The sequence below is a fragment of the Labeo rohita genome, chromosome 11 (assembly GCF_022985175.1).
Source record: "Labeo rohita strain BAU-BD-2019 chromosome 11, IGBB_LRoh.1.0, whole genome shotgun sequence".
In the NCBI taxonomy this organism is placed as follows: Eukaryota; Metazoa; Chordata; class Actinopteri; order Cypriniformes; family Cyprinidae; genus Labeo; species Labeo rohita.
Genome location: NC_066879.1, coordinates 17,435,389 through 17,452,743, shown reverse-complemented (window position 1 = coordinate 17,452,743; position 17,355 = coordinate 17,435,389). Strand labels below are relative to the sequence as shown.

Genomic DNA, 17,355 nt, shown 5'->3' with positions numbered 1-17,355 from the left:
AAACAGATCACATTGCTCTCTTTTCTGTCATCCTCTCCCACGCCTGCATTTGTGCTCTCTGTGTTGTAAACAACTCCACCTGTTCCCATGGTACCAGAATCAGCATCCCTGCTCAGCCAATAGGGCGGGAGAACACTACCAGTGATGCTAAAGGTTAAAAGAGCAATGCAAACCAGTACAGGTGAATTGACTTTTTGCAGATTGTCTTTTTAGGAAAATCCATTAATCAAATGACCAAAGTTGCACTTTGAATAGAGTCTATCTGTGTGCTTTTTGTGTCACATGGATGCCGGGATGAACTCTGGGTAATATTTAGCTCCAATCAGAGTGGACCCGAGGGGTGTGTGCGTGCCTGGCATGAGGTCATGCTTTATTTTTAGAGCTGTGTGTAATGCTTTTGCTGGCAGGAGTAGCTCTGCCTGTGAGCGCACAAACCCACTTACTGTTTCATTCAGCCATTAAGCAGCATGCTGCAGTGGCTTTGCCATCAGACATTTCTCTCGTTCATTTTCTGTTTGCTCTTTCTGTCTATTGATCTATTTGAGCAGCCAGAGAATGCTAAATATAACTATAACTCTAATGAAAATACTAATTGTTTGTTAACGAGTCTTTCATGCTCACCAAGGCTGCAATTATTTGATCTAAAATGCAATAAATTTAAAACAGCTGTTTTAATATATTTCAAAGTGTAATTTACTCTAGTCTTCAGTGTCACATGATCCTTCAAAAATCATTCTAATATGCTGATTTGCTGCTTAAGAAGCAAATGTTATATTATATATTATTAGCAATGTTAAACATAGTTGTCATGCTTAATATTTTTTGGATATTTTGGATGCTCTGATATTTTTTAGGACACTTTGGTGGAAAGAAAATTCAAACTAACAGCATTTATTTGAAATATATATTTTTGTATCATTATAAATGCCTTTACTGTCAATTCTGATCACTAGGGGTTATGCACAATAGACTTCAGTATTGTGTTAAACAGGTCTCATCACTTCCGGTTCACGCATTTTGCATATGCTTCGTTAAATATGAAGCTGTTTTACTCAAGATTCCTTCAAAGTAGATACCAAAGATGATCATAACCAATGCCCATCACATATGTGGACTGATAAAAGTTTGTTTATTTTCATTCTTTTTACTAATATTTTGATATAAAAATCGAATAGAACATCAACAATAAAAAAATAGCTATCTAGTTTAACTGATTACCGTAAATTATGGCTATTAACACATTCTCCGACAAGCAGAAAGTGATGAGACCTGTTTTTCTGGGTTTGGTCAGGTGATGTCCAACATATACACTATTTAATGCATTCTCGTAAAAGTAATAAAAGTAATAATTCCTTTAAAAAAAATCTTACTGGATTACAAATAGTAGTATATACAGTATATATTAAAGGAGTCATGAACCGCCTTTTTTATTCTTTTGTACTGATTTTTGAGGTCCACTTATAATGTTATCAAGATTTTTACATCAAAAAGCATCGTAATTTAGAAGTAATAGGCTATTTTTGACACCACCTGTCAGAATGCTCTGTTTGATAGGCGTGGTGGATTGTAGACTTGGAAGTAAACACCCACTGCTATGATTGGCTAACAGCCTACAGAAGCGCTATTCAATTAGCTTAATTTGAGGGTCAGATTATTGAACTGAAAACTTAAAGAGGGCTGTCCCAAACTCTTTCTGGGGGGCCTGTATAATTAGAAATTAAATTGCATATTTAGCATTAAAATGAACTAATATTACCAACACCAACATCTATTAAAGGTTTACAGTAGTGCTGTCTCTCAATCGATTAAAGAAAAAAACTAATTGCACATTTTTCTGTAATTAATTGTGATTAATTGCATATTAATATATTTATATTGTCACAATTTCACACTAAATCTCCAAATGAATGTAGAAACAGCATAAAGATTGTATATTTTAAACGTGTTTAATGGCATCTTTTTTACTAAGTAGCCTATTATTAATGAAGACTAGGTATTATTGCACCAATACTGCCACTGGTGTCTCTATTAAATGCATTTTTCCCTCAATTTTAATTGAAAGACATTATTTCAACATTTAAGAGGCTCTGAAAAATATTAATTTAACTTTAACTTAATTTAAGTAAACTTAATTTAAGTGAACAATTTTCATATAAACTATAAATTGTATTTGCACAAACTATATAGATTAATCTCTATTCAAGCTACAAAAGTTAATCAGCGACTGGAGCAGTGTAGTGACTTCTTTTTCTTTTTTATTTGATTACCATCAGTGACAGACTGCAGCAGGTTTCACTTTAAAACACACACTGTCTCTTTAAACTCACATGACGCAGGTCTGTCTTCCGATTTTCTCCCAACTCTTTACGGTCATTTACAACTTTATTACTCATTTAAGACTATGTTTACAAGGTAACCTGCCAAAACTGCACATTTTGACATAATTGTGTGTGTTTTTGTCAGTTGACACGCTACTGGCATGTAGATGTAGCAGCTCAGCATACACGTACAGCCTGCGTTTGCCTCTTTCGTTATTTACACTACATGCATGAATCAGTGAGTGGGGCTAACAAGCAGTGATGTAGAAGTAAATGTTGCTCTTCTTCTGCAGAGGCTGTGTTTAGTCACACCATTATATCATAAAGTGACACATTCCACAAGCTGTCATTTTTGCAGGTTTTTTTAACAGGAAGTTTTGAGTTCTGAACATTACAGGATGTTTTTATAGTACAACAACCTCTTATTTATCAAAAGATAAAGGGAATTTTTATTTCTCAGTTCATGACTCCTTTAAACAAAATGCATTCACAGATGTTTACCTTCATCTCTATGATAGTCTGAAGAGCTTTAGTTTTTCCAGGGTCTGGGTGAAGTTGGTTTCTCCGATGAAGCTCCTGAGGAAAAAAAAAAAACAATTATAATCAAATGGAGGTTAAAATCCATTACTTAGGCCTAACTCTATAACCCTAGACCAGGGGTGTCCAAACTCAGTCCTGAAGGCCTGGTGTCCCGCAGAGTTTAGCTCCAACTGGCCTCAACACTCCTGCCTGGAAGTTTTTAGTTTGCCTAGTGAGAGCTTGATTAGCAGGTTCAGGTCTGTTGAGGTTGGAGCTAAACTTTACAGGACACCGGCCCTCCAGGAGCAGGATTGGACACTCCTATCCTAGATCCCAAAACAGAAGAGAGCAATGATTGTTTGAAGGAATGATGTCCTACTTCTAAAAATCACATTGTGCATTTTTAACTTTTTAACTTTTTGACATTTTTATTGTTTTATTTTATTCTCTTTGAGATCAAAGTGAATTATGTGCATTATCTGTACTGGCATGGATCTCCTCACATTTATCTCCTGGGTTTCGATGACTCACAGACCATATGCTGTTATTGTCTCAGTTGCATCTGACTATCTATCTGACTACTACGATGGCAAACCACTTAACCTCAGATTGCTCCATGGAGACCTTCTCTAAAATATTATATTTCTCTGCTTTCAAAATCTGCTTTGAAATTTTTACACGTTCATGTCTGAAAACATTTATTTTTGCAATTCCTTTTAGTGACGCTAATGGAGCAGAATTCACAAACTTCACCTTTAAAGGAGAAGTTCACTTCTAGAACAAAAATGTACAGATAATGTACTCACCCCCTTGTCTTCCAAGATGTTCATGTCTTTCTCTCTTCAGTTGTAAAGAAATTATGTTTTTTGAGGAAAACATTTCAGGATTTCTCTCCATATAGTGGACTTCTATGGTGCCCCCGAGTTTGAACTTCCAAAATGCAATTTAAATGCAGCTTCGAAGAGCTGTAAATGACCCCAGCCGAGGAATAAGGGTCTTATCTACCGAAACGATCGGTTATTTTCTAAAAAAAAACTCTGTGTTTACTTTGTGTATTCCGGTTAACGACACTTAGGGTCAGAAAACTCCCATCTCATTTTCTTCTCCAACTTCAAAATCATCCTACATCGATCTTTTACCTTTTTTGTAAAGGGATTTTGATCTTCTTTGCATGTTCACTTTGTAAACACTGGGTCAGTACTTTTGCAGCGATGTAGCATGATTTTGAAGTTGGAGGAGAAAATGAGATGGGAGTTTTTAGACAAACCCTAACTGTCTTGGACCGGAATACACAGAGTTTACGCAGAGCTGGACAGACGAGCATTGAGGTTAAAAAGTATATAAATTGTCTTTTTTTTTTTTTTTTAGAAAATAACTGATCGTTTTGCTATTTGAAGCCCATTTACAATGCATTTTGGAAGTTCAAACTCAGGGGCACCATAGAAGTCCACTATATGGACAGAAATCCTGAAATGTTTTCCTAAAAAACATAATTTCTTTACGACTGAAAAAAGAAAGACATAAACATCTTGTATGACAAGGGGGTGTAAATTATTTGTACATTTTTATTCTGTAAGTGAACCAAAAATAAAAAATCCTGTCTTCATTTGCTCACCTTCAAATTGTTCCAAACCTGTATGAATTTCTTTCTGCTGTTGAACACAAAAGAAGATATTCTGAAGAACATTTGACGGTAGCCATTGACTTCCATAGTATTTTTTTCCATACTATGGAAGTCATTGGCTACCACTAACTGTTTTGTTACCAGCATTCTTCAAAACATCTTCTTTTGTGTTTAGCAGAAGAAAGAAACTCATACAGGTTTGGAAAAAGTGAGTAAATGATGACAGCATATTAATTTTTGGGTGAACTGTTCCTTTAAGTGACTTGTATGTTTCAAAAAGTTTTGAGTAGAACTTGATACCTCTCTCAGATGGATGTTTTCCTTCTCCTTCTGGTCTAATATCACCTCTAGGTGGCCCAGCTGAGCTTCAGCCTCTGCGATACGCCTGGCTCGTTCTTGCTCTTCCTCATCCGATGCTCTCCCTGAGGCTGGGGGAAGCCCTTTACTCTGCAGCATCTCTAGCAGCTTCTTTATGGACTCGTCTCTAGCTCCCAGCGTCTGTTTCTGCGTCTCAATCCTCAGCTCCATCTCTTCCAGTGTCTTCCTCAAGAGGAAGAGCTCTTTGGCCTGACGGTCATGTTCAGCTTGGAGCCGGCGGAAGTTCTCTTCGGTCAGCTCGATGGTGGTGAAGTGCTCACCGCCGCTGGCCCGCGATCCGCTCTCCTGCTGGAGAAGATGGTTGAGGTCGCGTTGGGTCCTTAACTCATCCTGCAGGGCCTGGATGGTCAGTTGGAGGTGCTGGAGAAGGAAATGAAAGCAGAAATGAACATAACAGGGCTTGGGGTCTTTATATAGACAATAATCAGAAGGTATCCTCAACCAGACCCATTCAGAACATGTCTTGAGGTTAGAAATTTCAGGTTAGATTTGGAAAAAATAGACCCCACTGTGATGCATAAACATACTGCACTGTGTCAAGCATTTTTTCCCATCCTTCAAGAAAGTTTAAAAGCTGAAAAGTGACAAAAGCCAATCAGAATGAAACTGATGTTGGAAAAAGTGTTGTTGTTGTTGTTGTTAAACTAAAACTAAACTTTTAAAAACTGTTTCAGGTAACTGAAATAAGCCTGTTATAAAATGAAATATAATTGTTAGATAAAAAAATTAATAAAAATTAGAAATGAAAAATTAGAAAATAAATAAGTGAAGGTTAAAGTACTAAAATTACTAAAACTACAACTGAAATAAAAAAACAATAATCAGGAAAAAAAACACATAAAACTACTAAAACTTCACATAAAGGTATTAAAATTGTTTTAGGTAACTGAAATAAACCTGAAAAAAAATGAACTTAAAAAAACGAAAATTAGAAATGTTGCCTTGGCACGTGAAATAAACAAGATTAGGTTGAAGCACAAAAATTACTAAAAATAAAACTGAAAAAAAAAACAAAACAAAAAAAAACCAACAACTAAAAAACAGAGCAAAAGCACAACAAATTTACTAAAACTTCACATAAACTATTAAAAACTGTTTTAGGTAACTGAAATAAACCTGTTATAAAATGAGATATAAATGTTAGGTACAAATTTTTTACTTAAAAAACTAAAACTAAAACTAAAAAAATTAATAAACAGCAAAAGCACATAACAAAACTACTAAAAATTCACCTAAAACTATTAAAATTGTTTTAGGTAATTAAAATAAACCTGTTCTAAAATTACATGTAAATGTCAGATTAAAAATTTTATCGTAAAAACAAAAAATAGAAATTTTGCCTTGTCAACATCATTTTTAAGTTGAAAAATTACTAAAACTAAAACTGAAATGGAAAAAAAAACTAAAAGTAGGGCAAAAGCACATAAAACATATTAACACTTCATATAAAATTATTAAAAACTGTTTAAAGTAATTGAAATAAATCTGTTATAAAATTAAATATAAATGTTAGATTTAAAATTTTTAATTTAAAAAATGAAAATTAGAAATGTTGCCTTGACAACTGAAATAAATCATTTTAAGTTTAGAAGTACTAAAATTACTAAAATTAAAACTTAAAAAAAAAACAATAAACAGGGCTAAAGCACAAAACAAAATTTGGTAAATTACATATCACTGTAATAAAATAAAGTATAAATTTTAGATTAAAATTGTAATCGTTAAAAAATTAGAAATACTGCCTTGTCAGTTGTAATTATTACATTGAAGCCGAATTGATTTTTGAATTAAAGCCAAAAAACCTAATAAACATGATAGCATCACATAACTAAAATCACTAAATTACTAAAACTTTAACTAAAATTAAAATAATAAATAAAAGCTAATTAAAATATTAATGAATGCTATTATAGTATATAAATAATACTAAAATAGCACTGCTTTTGACCAGTGGGATTTCACTGTGGGCGGGGCTAGAACTGATATCCTATGACATTGTAGTGTCACATGGTTTGAGTTTAGATTACATCTTTACTGGTTCATATTTGCATTCATAAGCAGTATCTGGATATATATCCTAGTAAAGGAATTCAAATGAAGGATACAGCGGAAAAACACAGTGAGGTCTATTCTAGGAAAGGAAACAGGAAGGATAAGGTTTCTCTTGAGGAAACACTAACTAATAACTGCTTAAATAAGGTTAATGACAAAAACTGTGCTACAAATAGTTACAAGATAATGGGGTTTTGGGGTCTACGTGGCACATGTGACGCCTTCGGCGGAATGAGAGAGTATATGGGCCCAGAACTGGATCAGATAATCCACACTCGTATCAGGAAATTTAGATCATCACACATTCTTGCGCTATCACAAACAGAACACACAATTCTGACTGAAGAACAGGTTCAGTCAAGGATCACAGGCATGCTTTTGGTCAGGATTTTAAGAAAAAATTAGGTATTTAAAGCCTGGCTACCCCGCCTTAGCTTATCTCGAAGGAACGTGGAGGGGCAGATAAGGGAAAATGTTCCTTATTGAGGTTGTCCTTACATAAAGATCTGATCCAGTTAAAGTGATAATTAAAACTGCAATGGTCTCAGATCAGCAGCTAGTAGGGATGCACTGATATAAAAAGTTTATCTGATTTAGATAGCTAATAATGAAATCCATTTGCCAATGTTTTGCCTGTTTCTTTTTTCAAACTCAGTCAATTCAATTCACATTTATTTGTATACCACTTTTCAAGATAGATATAGTTTTAAAGCAGCTTTACAGAAAAATGAAGCTATATTGTTACCGTTAAATAATTATATTTAAATTTAAAATAATTAAAAATCATTTTAGTTCATTAAAATAAAACTTAAATCAAAATATAAATATTTGATAAAAAATTAAATGAAATTTAGTTATGTTCCTTTGGCATCAAAATGAAAAAAAAAAATATATATATTTAAGAACTAAAATTACTCAAACTTAAATAAATAAATAAATAAATACTTCTTAAACAAACTGATAAAAAAAAATAATAAAGGCAAATAAAAAATATTACTAAAACTTAAAAAGAAAACAGAAAAAATATTTAAAAAATAAATAAAAGCCTGAAGCTTCTAAAGCTGGTAAAATTGTAAAATTATGCACCATACAAAATGGTAACTGAAATCTGGCAGAAATGTAGAAATGAGGAAATGGCTTCAGATAAAATACCTATTAATAAAATAAAATACAAAATAAAATAATGAATCAAATTAAATTAAAAATAAAATAATAAAATAAATAATAATTAAATTAATAAAATAAAATAAAAAATTAACATTAGTTAATAACTAATTAATATTAGTTAATACTGATATGGTCACCATTATTGTGCATCCCTAGTAGATAAGAACAACACTCAAAGAAACCCATAAAATCCAAATCCAGGGATCAGTTTCAGGGTACAGTCTGGTTTGGTTAAAAGATCAGAGACCATGTTCTGCGCACGTTAGTGATGGCGAACATGACAACAAACCTTTGTCCTCCTGGCGTCCAACAGGTGCTGCATGATTGTGGAGTGCAACAAAACAGAAACAATGAAAAACACAGCAGAGTGAGTGCAGAAGGAGATGGAATAAGCAATGACACAAAAACAAACTGATAGCATTATTCAAAAGGATTCAATTACAAAGAATAATGAGGCATTTTACATTCGGGACACCGTATACAAACACATTGTTAATGGAAAAACCATAACAGAATGGAAAATACGATTAAAGACCAGAGGAAGTCATAAAGCTAATGTGAATGAGCATTCTGGAAAGACGTCAGATATTAAACAGGATAAATGCGCTGGGATTTATGTGTGCCGTGGCACTGTAATGCCTGCGTTTGACCAGCAGAGGGAAGGGAAGTGCTGTTTTAGACACACGGGAGTGAACTGTGAGCTGGCTTGTGCCAGCCTGCCTTAGTTCCAGATCAACGGGCACTCAGTCTTATGTAAGAAATGCTGTTTTGGGCTGGTACACTTCTGCCATTATACATTCTCTTCACACAGTCCTTCATGCAAACTGCTAAAACAAGATCGCTTTAATGTGTTTGATACTTGACAATGCATACATAATGCATATATATATATGCACAACAGTTCTTTCTCATTCCTGAATCTGGCTGAGAGGAGTGTGATATTCTAGTGATAACAGAACTCCAGTTTGTATCACTCCACCTTTTGTATTTCTCACAGTGTGTTATGGTAGACGCCAAATCCACTATAATTTAATAAATAATGCTGTTTTTGTGTTATGGAATGTAGTTTTAGGTGTTTTTTTAGGCAAGAATGTACTTGTTTAGACATTAAATATGCAGTTTGTTTTATAAAGATAACGTCTGTTTGAACATTTGCTTCAGCGTATAAGATAAGATGAGGCCTGGGCTTAGATGTTAAACTGTCAAACTGAGATTTGAATCTGTGGTGGAAGGAGGTAGTTCACACAAAAAAGGGTTTTTAAAAACACTCGTTGTTTCTTATGTATTTACACACTCGTGCTGTCGAACTGTTGTATAAATGCAATATCACACTTGTAGCCGTGTGATATGGCTGTATATCGGCATGCTGTTACTACCTACGGCTGAATCACAGTGGTGCCGGTATACAGCCATATTGCACAGCTTCTTGTGTGATATTGCTCACATATTTATATTGTGAGTGTACACCTCGCAATTCAGTTTGTTTTTATAAAAATAAAAAAATAAAAAGGTAATTCAATACATTCAGATTTTTCTTCTCAAAATTGCAAGTTTATATCTCACAATTCTTATATCCTAGCATTTCTTCTCAGAATTTTGAACTTAGAACTGAGCGGTATAAGTCAGAATTATGAGCTTTTTTTATTTTTTAATAATAATTATTATTATTATTGCATTTTATTTCAGGATTCTTTGATGAACACAAAGATCCAAAGAGCAGCATCTATCTGAAATAAAAAGCTTTTGTAATATTATACACAATACCATTCAAAAACTTGAGGTCAGTATAATTTTTGATACTTTTTTTTTTAGTAAGGATGCTTAAAATTAATCAAAAGTGATTATCAAGACATTTATAATGTTACAAAAGATTTCCATTTCAGATAAATGCTGTTTTTCTGAACTTTCTATTCATCAAAGAAACCTGAAAAAAACCTACCCGGCTGTTTTCAACATAATAATAATAAATGTTTTTTGAGCAGCAAGTCTGAATTTTAGAATTATTTTTGAAGGATCATGTGACTGGAGTAATGATGTTGAAAATTAAACTTTGAAATCACAGGAATAAATTACATTTTAAAATAAAAACAAAAAAGAAAACAGTTATTTTAAAAAGTAAAAATATTTTCAGAAATTACTGTTTTGCTGTACTTAAATAAATGCAGGCTTGGTGAGCAGAAGAGACTTCTTTAAAAAAAAAAAACATTAAAAATCTTACTGTTCAAAAAACTTTGACTGGTAGTGTATACACACACACACACACAAAATTTACTACTCTAATGCACAATTTTTACGCATGAATTTTAATGATAATAAGAACAGCCCCATTGTATTTAAGTAAAATATAATTTCTTCTTTATTTTGATTTGGTGAAATATGACCTGATTATGGTCTTGGCAGGTTTGTGAGATTAACTCCTTTTAATCTAACTACCGATATTATGTCTTTAGAAATAACTAATTGGCTTTTATGACTCAGTGCTGATACTGCGCTCCGTCTGCGCTCATTACCTCTTAAAGAATCGAATGCAGCTGTAGGGAATCGTCTGCGTTTACCGCAGGCACATTAGCAAATTAATTCAGACTCCTTAAGCAGACACACACATTCACGCACAACTGCAAGCGGACACACACAAAATCAAACACGTGCACTCGTTTATCCCAGATAAATGCTACGGATACGCATTTAGATATGCACGGCACACACAACAAAAAAAAAGGCACAGGAGATGAGAGTTTGACTAATTAAATTTGTCGACCGAATAAACTCTTTATTTCTACAGCTCTATTTTTGTGTTTTCACTCTTCACAGCGTAGATCGGGTTTCTTTCAGGAGAGGGAAGTTTATTAAGGACACAGGACATTTGTCTCTCTCTCTCCCTTTTGTCTATCTGTCTCCTTCCCAATTCCTTATCCTCTCCTTCTCTTTCCGTCTCCGATCAATAATCTGTCTTGCCTGGCAAAGAATTCTAGGAAACGGTCCAATTATTCCATTTGCATAATTACAACAGTTTGCAAAGAGCCACAGTCCCCTGGGTTGCAAAACGGCGGCCAGAATAAACTCCATTCCTTACAGCTAGAGATGTGCATTTAAAGGGACCATTCACCCCCCCCAAAAAATTCAGTCATCATTTACTAATACTCATGTCGCCCTTGGAACAATAATAGAATTTTCATTTATGGGTGAGCTGTCCCTTTAAGAGCGTGAGGTTTGAGTAGAGTTAGCTGAGTCATTCAGAAGTGTTCAACTTTCATGTTGTGTGTGTGTGAGGAGCTCTCAGATGCACTGAAGCATAGGCAGTCATGAATATGTATCCCATACGGCAGCGCGTGATAAAGCGAGAGGCGGCATCAGGAGAGTTGGCAGCAGGAATATTCCAAAGCATCCCTGAGGAAGCCCGCATCACTTCCTCTCCCGCTCATTACTCATTACCCCCTATTATTATCACACATGTCTCAGCATCATGCATCCAAGAGAAACAATTTTTCAGTCAATTTGTCATTCTGTGGACAAATTTAATCCCTCTGCATATTGTAACTTTATGCTAGCTTTAAAAAAGTGAGAGCGAAGAATGTATTTACAAAATTAAAATGTTACATGTGTTTTGGAAAAGATGTCATTATAGTAACACAGTATTCTTTCAAATATCTTGGAGTAGCCTATCGAAATTGACAGTAAAGGCATTTATAATGTTACAAAAGTGTTCAAATATGCATCTCTATATTCATCCTATTCATCCTCTTAAGGTGTAAAACTATTAATTTTTTTTTTTTTTTAACCTGGCAACACATCCCTCATTCCAAAAAAAAAAAAAAAAAAAAAAAAAAACGTTTACTGTTAAACCTCAAATTAACCTTGGTTTTGCTACACTAACCATATAACAGTGCTATACGTAGTAAAACTGTGGTTATACAAAAACACATGGTTACCCTTTTACTATAGTAAAACCACAGTTCATTTTCTTAAGGGATCTGTATTTGTGTATTATATATATATATATATATATATATATTTTTTTTTTTTGTACTGCCTCAATGGCTTGATGTGTTCTGTTTAACATAAAAATCAGAAAAAAATCTGATCTGATCTGAAGTCTGATCTGAATCAAATGATTCATACGCACTCCAAAGTCCTGATCTGAATCAAATGATTCGTGAACCCGCACCGATGGCCAGATCTAAATCAAATGATTTGTGCTCCCGCTCCAAAGCCTGATCTGAATCAAATGTTTTGTGAACCCACATCAAAGTCCTGATCTGAATCAAATGATTTGTGAACCCACATCAAAGTCCCGATCTGAATCAAATGATTTGCAAACCCGCTCCGAAGTTCTAATCTGAATCAAATGATTCCCGAACCCCCTCCGAAGTGCTGATCTGAATCAAATGATTCGCGAACCAGCATCAAAGTCCCGATCTGAATCAAATGATTTGTGAACCCACATCAAAGTCCCAATCTGAATCAAATTATTTGCAAACCCGCTCCGAAGTCCCAATCTGAATCAAATAATTAGTGAACCCACAACAAAGTCCCGATCTGAAACAAATTATTTGTAAACCCGCTCCGAAGTCTCGATCTGAATCAAATGATTTGCGAACCCGCACCAAAGTCCTGATCTGAATCAAATGATTCCCGAACCCCCTCCGAAGTCCTGATCTGAATCAAATGATTTGTGAACCCACATCAAAGTCCCGATCTGAATCAAATGATTTGTGAACCTACATCAAAGTCCTGATCTGAATCAAATGATTCGGGATCCATGTCCCTACTAAATTCTGCACCCTTGAGTACTAGTGAAGAAATGTTGACTATGAGATTATAGGGCCTCATTCATAAAACACAAGCAGAACAAAACAAATTTCTTCTTAAGTAATCCACAAAACCACTGTATTGAACTGAATCCAGCAATTTACATAAGAAGGTTTTATGTGCAAATGGTTCTGTGATTTACACATAAATTTGTTGTGCTAGTGTTTGTTGATCTTCATATTATGAACTGTAATGGTCTCAGAGAAGTGAAAAATCAAGCTAAATGTCCAAATCTTTTCCTTCTGGGCAGAACAAATTTCAGGAACACAGATCCTAACACAACATCTGACATATACCAATGAAGTCGAGTCTGTACGCACACACACACACACACACACACATACACACACACACTCTTTCACGTCCACCCCCACGACAGACGCTTCATCTTTCTCCACAACATCGATCAGCTCAGTCCAAATGTGAAAATATTTGGCTCTGGCTGTCAACCACCACGGTAAATGTTACTGCACCTCTAACTGAATGATTACAGTGAAAGCCAAAACAACAGCTGGGATATAAAAAATAGCATTAAAGCGATCAATTTTGTAGCATTTCAATTTTTTTCCCACAAAAGTCTACTTTTATCATTAGTCAAGATGTCTTAAGTCAGAAAGTTGTACGTGACTGTTTTCTAATCTCCCTCAGACCAGTGAAATTACATAACATGTTTGTGCTACTGTACCTTTAAAACTTGTATAATCTCTGTTATGATTAGCTCACCAGCATACTGCATTCAACATGATGTATCAAGAGGATTGATATGTAAATGCAGATGGTCATATGTTAATCTGTTCATGCTGTGATGTGAATAAACACAGACAAATTTGTGACTGGACCATGAAGGAAGTGATATTTTAGTATGTAAATAAATAATTTGTGACTGGACCACAATGATAAGAGAGTAAAAAGAAAAATGGAGAATATTAATAAAATAAATAATAAATAAATACTGATAAATTTATGAGTAGAGAACAGGTACAATAAAGTAAAAAATAAAAAGATAAAAAATATGAATAAAAATAAATAAATAATGATACATTTGTGACTGAACCACAATGAAAAGGAAGTAAAAAACGGAGAGAGGTGATAGGTGAAAAAAAAAAGATACATTTGTGACTGGACCACAAAAAAAGAGTAAAAAAAAAAAAAAATTATTAATATATTATTAATAAAATTAATATTATTAATAAAATTAATTATAAATTACATTAAATAATATTAATAAAATAAATAATAATAAATAAACACTGATATATTTGTAAGCAGACAACAGTTACAATGAAGTGAAAAATACAAATAAATATTAATAGTAATAAATAAATTAATGAATGAAAATTAAGTGAAGAAGGGGGAAAAGATTAAATATTAATTTAAAACATAATAAACAAGCAGGGATCATTTTGTGACTGGACCACAAAAAAGGGAGTAAAAAAAAAAGAAATATTAATAAAATAAATAATATGAAATAAATACTGATATATTTGTGAGTAGACAACAGTAACAATGAAGTGAAAAATAAAAAGAAAGAGAAGAAATATTAATAAAAACAAATAAATGAACCACAATGAAAAGGAAGTGAAGAAGGGAAAAAAGATTAAATACTAATTTGAAACATCATAAATAAGCACTGATAATTTTGTGACTGAACCACAATGAAAAGGAAGAGAAGTAGAAAAAAAAAGATTAAATAAAACATAAATAAGCACTATAATTTTGTGACCGGAGCGCAATGAAAAGTAATTAAAAATTAAAAAGAAGCATTATTAATACAAAAAATAATAATGATTACATACTGAGAAATTTGTGAGTAGACAACAGAGAAGAATTATTAACAATAAATGAATAAATAGAGATAAATTTGTGACTTGACCACAATGAAAATGAAGTGAAAAACAAGAGATGATATTAATGAATTAGAAATATTAAATAAAAATATTAATGAAGAAGTATTAAAAGATAGAAATATATATACAGGGGTTGGACAATGAAACTGAAACACTGGCCAATATAGTGTTGGAGGTTTCATGGCTATATTTATGCAGCCTGGTGGCCAGTCTTTACTGATGGCACATTCCACCAATAAGAGCAGAGTGTGAAGGTTGACTATGTGCACCCAATAGCTCAAACATTGTACCCTGAAGGTGGTGCCGTGTATTAGGACGATAATGCACCAATACACACAGCAAGACTGGTGACAAGAGTGATTTGATGAACATGAAAGTAAAGTTAAACATCTCCCATGGCCTGCACAGTCACCAGATCTGAATATTATTGAGCCACTTTGGGGTGTTTTGGAGGAGCGAGTCAGGAAATGTTTTCATACACCAACATCACATAGTGACCTGGCCACTGTTCTGCGAAAGGAATGGCTCAAAATCCTTCTGGCTACTGTGCAGGACTTGTATTTGTCATTCCCAAGATGAAATAATGCTGTATTGGCTGCAAAAGGAGGCCAAACGGCATACTAATTGTGGTCTAAACCCAGGTGTTTCAGTTTCACTGTCCAACCCCTGTATATTTTAATAAATATAAATGAAGAAGACATATTAATAAAAATTAATAAATAAACAAATATTTCATATGTGGATAGCCAAAGCCACTAAACACCTCGGGGATTATCACTGCTGCATGCTCGGACACAACAAACGCTCACACACTCGCACACATTCACACACACACACACACACACACACACACCAGGGCTCAGCAGTACATGCTGAAGATCAATAACCACAATCTATGCCGGAGCAACTGTAGTTAATGTTCTTCTCCACAATCACCCACACACACACACACTTATTTATAGTCTCGTTATTCACAAAAAACACTGACTAGAAAAAGAAAACAACATTTCTTCCCTCTTTCAATTCTTCACTCGTCCATCACAGAGCGTTGTTTTGCTAATCTGTCTTCTAATTCCCTCCGGCCACTATTTCCCCTTGCAAATGTGCTTTTCACCCATCCATCCATTCCCATTTAGTTTCCTCCTCCGCTCTAGACTGGTAATAGCGATGAATGCATGCAAAAAATCACCGATTAAAGAATCAGTGTCTGTGCCTCGGATTTAGTTTTTACCAATTAGTTTGAACAGGGAAAGAATGCGATCGAAGATCATTACTTTGTTAGCCGTGACTCCAGGGAACGGAGGCCTCGCTGCTATCCACGATTCCCTTCTTTTGGCTTAGTCATGCCAGGAACAATACAAGGACACTGATCCCTCACAGAAAAACGTAAATATGCCACCTTGGGAATGTAATACACGCCTTTTACGCCCTTTTTAGCAATATTTGGAATAAAGCTACATTTATAATATCATTGTTTTATTGCTGGTTTTGAAATAAGTTAATGAAACTGTTTCCATGTTTGTTCTTCTGCAAATAAATTCACCTGATTTTTTTAGCCTGCTTTTAGATGCTCAAACATGCTTGAAAAAAAAGCTAATTTACTGTACATGACGTTTTGACAATAAATCTTATGTTTTACTGGATAAATATAGCACTGAACCAAAGTTGCTTGAATTTGGAGAAACACTTTTTAATTCCTTATGTAAGATACTCACACCTTCCAAGACAGCTTTTACTTCGAAAGCTACTATTAAAACCTAAAAAAAAAAAAAAAAATACTAAATATGAATGACTAACAACACTGTTCAAAAGTTTAGGGTTGTGTTTGAAAGACGTCTTTTATGCTCACCAAAGCTGCATTTATTTGTCAAAAAACACAGTAAAAACAGTAAAATTGTAAAATTTATAATAATAAATTGTATTAATATTAATAATAATAATATAACATTATTTCAATTATTATATATTGTTATCATTATAATTATTAATAATAATAACAATTTTAATAGTAATTAATATACTAAAATAACAAACTAAAACTGAAATAAAATTAAAAATATACACATCTGAAAAACTATAACTGAAATAAAAATAACTTATAAAAATAAAAATTATATAGACAATTAAGATACTTCAAAGAACTAATAAAAATCACAAAAAATTAACTAGAAAATTACTAAAACTTATTAAGATCAACACAAAATATATATATAAAAAAAACTAATTAAAAGTATTAATACAAACTATAATAGTTTCCTAATGATACTACACTTTGGTAGTACCCACACCTTGCAAGATAGTTTTTACTTCGAAAGCTACTATTAAAACCTAAAAAAAAAAAAAAAAAACTAAATATGAATGACTAACAATACTGTTCAAACGTTTAGGGTTGTGTTTGAAAGACGTCTTTTATGCAGCAAAATCAGTAAAATTGTGAAATATCATTACAATTTATAATAATAAGTTGTAATAATATTAATAATATGATTTCATTATTATATACTATTATAATACATTTATAATAGTAATTGATATACTAAAATAACAAACTAAAACTTAAAATAAAAAATACACACAACTAATTATTAAAACTAACAAAAATTAAAATAGAAAAAAAAACTATAACTGAAATAAAATAATT

General features: G+C 33.1%; 1 protein-coding gene across 6 annotated transcripts in view; it reads right to left on the bottom strand.

Annotated features, from left to right (window-relative positions):
- erc2 (ELKS/RAB6-interacting/CAST family member 2) overlaps positions 1 to 17,355 on the bottom strand; it is a 61,565-nt gene that overhangs the window by 24,576 nt on the left and 19,634 nt on the right. For 5 of the 6 annotated variants that reach the window (XM_051122389.1, XM_051122394.1, XM_051122395.1 and 2 more), the window contains 3 exons: positions 8,348 to 8,374; positions 4,762 to 5,199; positions 2,820 to 2,894 (listed from right to left, as the gene is read on the bottom strand). In XM_051122389.1, the coding sequence (XP_050978346.1) occupies positions 2,820 to 2,894; positions 4,762 to 5,199; positions 8,348 to 8,374 (540 nt within the window). The remainder of the gene's footprint in view (positions 1 to 2,819; positions 2,895 to 4,761; positions 5,200 to 8,347; positions 8,375 to 17,355) is intronic. The other variant, XM_051122392.1, reaches the window with a different exon arrangement.